The sequence below is a fragment of the Heterodontus francisci genome, unplaced genomic scaffold (assembly GCF_036365525.1).
Source record: "Heterodontus francisci isolate sHetFra1 unplaced genomic scaffold, sHetFra1.hap1 HAP1_SCAFFOLD_236, whole genome shotgun sequence".
NCBI classification, from domain to species: domain Eukaryota; kingdom Metazoa; phylum Chordata; class Chondrichthyes; order Heterodontiformes; family Heterodontidae; genus Heterodontus; species Heterodontus francisci.
In genome coordinates, this window is record NW_027141158.1 from 373,330 (window position 1) to 375,639 (window position 2,310).

At 46.4% G+C, this 2,310-nt stretch overlaps 1 protein-coding gene across 1 annotated transcript; it reads right to left on the reverse strand.

Annotated features, from left to right (window-relative positions):
* Window positions 1–243: 243 nt before the first annotated feature.
* LOC137362349 (probable G-protein coupled receptor 139) lies at window positions 244–1,809 on the reverse strand. The gene is made up of 3 exons (XM_068026760.1): window positions 1,776–1,809; window positions 1,603–1,689; window positions 244–1,154 (listed from the first exon to the last, which is right to left on the reverse strand). The coding sequence occupies exons 1-3, from the start codon at window positions 1,807–1,809 to the stop codon at window positions 244–246; spliced, it is 1,032 nt and encodes a 343-aa protein (XP_067882861.1).
* Window positions 1,810–2,310: the final 501 nt, after the last annotated feature.

Consider the following 2,310-nt stretch of genomic DNA (forward strand, 5'->3'; position numbering starts at 1 on the left):
ATATTGGAGATTCCATGGACAGGGGGATCAACATTTGTTTCATTCAAGGGATGTGTGATGACAGCTGATTTTAAGGGAGAGACTTACTGAAGCTGAGCAGAGAGAACTGTTATCAGCTGAAGTATGGACCAATGAGGGAGTCGTCCTCCTCCATCCGAGCAGCCACCAAGCTGAGGCATTGGGGCTGTCGGTTCCTGTACATTTCAACGACTGGAAGTACTGGGACCTGCCTCTGGGCTTCTATCAACTGTTTAGTTTATTAATTAATGCAATAATTGATGTAATCGGATATTTCACTGTGTTCTTGACCTGCTCTCTGAACTTGGACTGTGTCGCTCCATAAATAAATGTGTTTATGCAGCAACTTAGAATCTGCAGCATCAAACCGAATTGTCCAAAGATATAGAAGGGATCTGTATTATCCTCGAGATATGTCCCTGTAATGTTGCAAGTTGTGAAATATATAACATAAATCATCCACAGAAGTATGAAGCTGCCGGATATGGTAAAGAGTAAAATCACAGACTTCCTTCTGCTCTCCGTCTCTGGGTCACTGCGATTCTTTCCCTTGCATTGACCCCTCAGTTCTTTACGAACTCGACTGGCCACTAAAATGTGTCTGACTGTCAGAGAGTTGAGCAACAGAATTAAAACGAATGGGAGCAATGGGGTTAAAATCACATCAAACCAGTCAAATCCCAGCCATCTGGGCTCCGTATAATAGCTTGACTTCACATAACAACCCCATCGTACATTGTCTATTATCTCTACAGGTTCAAATATAAAGTAGAAAGGAATATTTTGTAAACAGAGCGGAATGCAGGTTGTTGCTGGAACCACAGCCGCAGTTTTCTCGGTGCAATATTTTGTTTTCAGCTTCTGGCAACAAATGGCCACAAATCGATCGAAGGTGAAAGTGACGGTGAACCAGAAAGAACAGTCTCTGGCTTCACAACGGAGGGCAATCATAACACTACACACAGGGGTGATGTTCAGGAAAGATTCTGGGAAATAATAATAACTGATCCGCTGCAGTATGACATCAGTGATAATGACCAGCAGATCCGCTGTCAGCATGGCCATCAGGTAGCGAGTGCTGCACGTGGAGAGTCCGCACTTTCCCCGTGATAGGATCAAAATCGCCAGTAAATTCACTGCATGAGAGAAGGGAAAAGAGAAATTACTCAACAAGCATTCAACGTGTCTGAGCTCGATTTCAAAACCAAGATTGGATGGGTTAGAGTAAGGTCACCATTTAAATCTTAAACATCTCAACCATGAACTCAAATACCTCCGACCTGCCCACTTCCGGGTTTAACAGAGGAGAGACAAGTGAAGAGCGCCAACCGCAGCCAGGAGGCCGTTCAGCATGTTAAATACTTTACTGAGGTTTCAAGCCTCGATTTCACCTGCTTTACAGGTTTACCATTGATGGGGCTGGTTTCTCCATCAGACGTTAAAGTCTGCACACAGACACCCGAATTGACAATCGCCTCCTGACTCCCGGGATTGGAATCCCTTCATGATCTGGAATTAATTTAAACCCCAATCGACACCTCCACTATTGGGTCATGGATCTGATACACCAAGGATTGAACCAACCTCCACCCAGTCCGGGTACCTTAGCACCCCAGTGGCCTGGATTGGACTTTCCTGGGATTGGACGCTCCCAGTGCTCCCGGAGCACTCCTTCAGGATAGGGGAAAATTCAGGGGTTGTGGATTGGACAGCTGCCGATTGAACAACTGGCCATCGGGATCATGTTTAGGTCATACTTTGTCCTGCGGCCTGTTCTACTTTCCACGTCATGCGACTGGAAGCCAAGCTTGCCGATCAGGCTTATGTCCGAGTGGGAAACCCAAAGACACGCAATCAAACATCATAGCATATGAAAGTTTTGCCTCACTCCCTCCCACCTGCCAACATATCTGCCGCTGTGTATATCCAGGTCTAAGTATTTGAGCAACACTAAAGCCTGCTTAAAATCTGATAAAAAGCAGTGATTAGGCAGCATCTGTGGTGAGAGACACAAAGTTAACGGCCGGAATTTCACCAGGACATGGTGCCCTCGTCCACCGGCTGGAAAACCTCCACTGAGCCCCGGAAGCCATGACTCTATCATTTGTGGCTCAGGCAAGTAATTGCCTGCAGTGGGGAGTTCTTCCCCTCGAAGAGAGGATGTCCCACTTCCAAGAGTTATGGCCAATCAGAGGGTTGCGGATGCCCATCATTGAATATATTTAAGGTTGGGACAGACAGATGTTTGGACCGTCGGTGAATCAAGGGATGTAGTGAGTGGGTGGGAAAGTG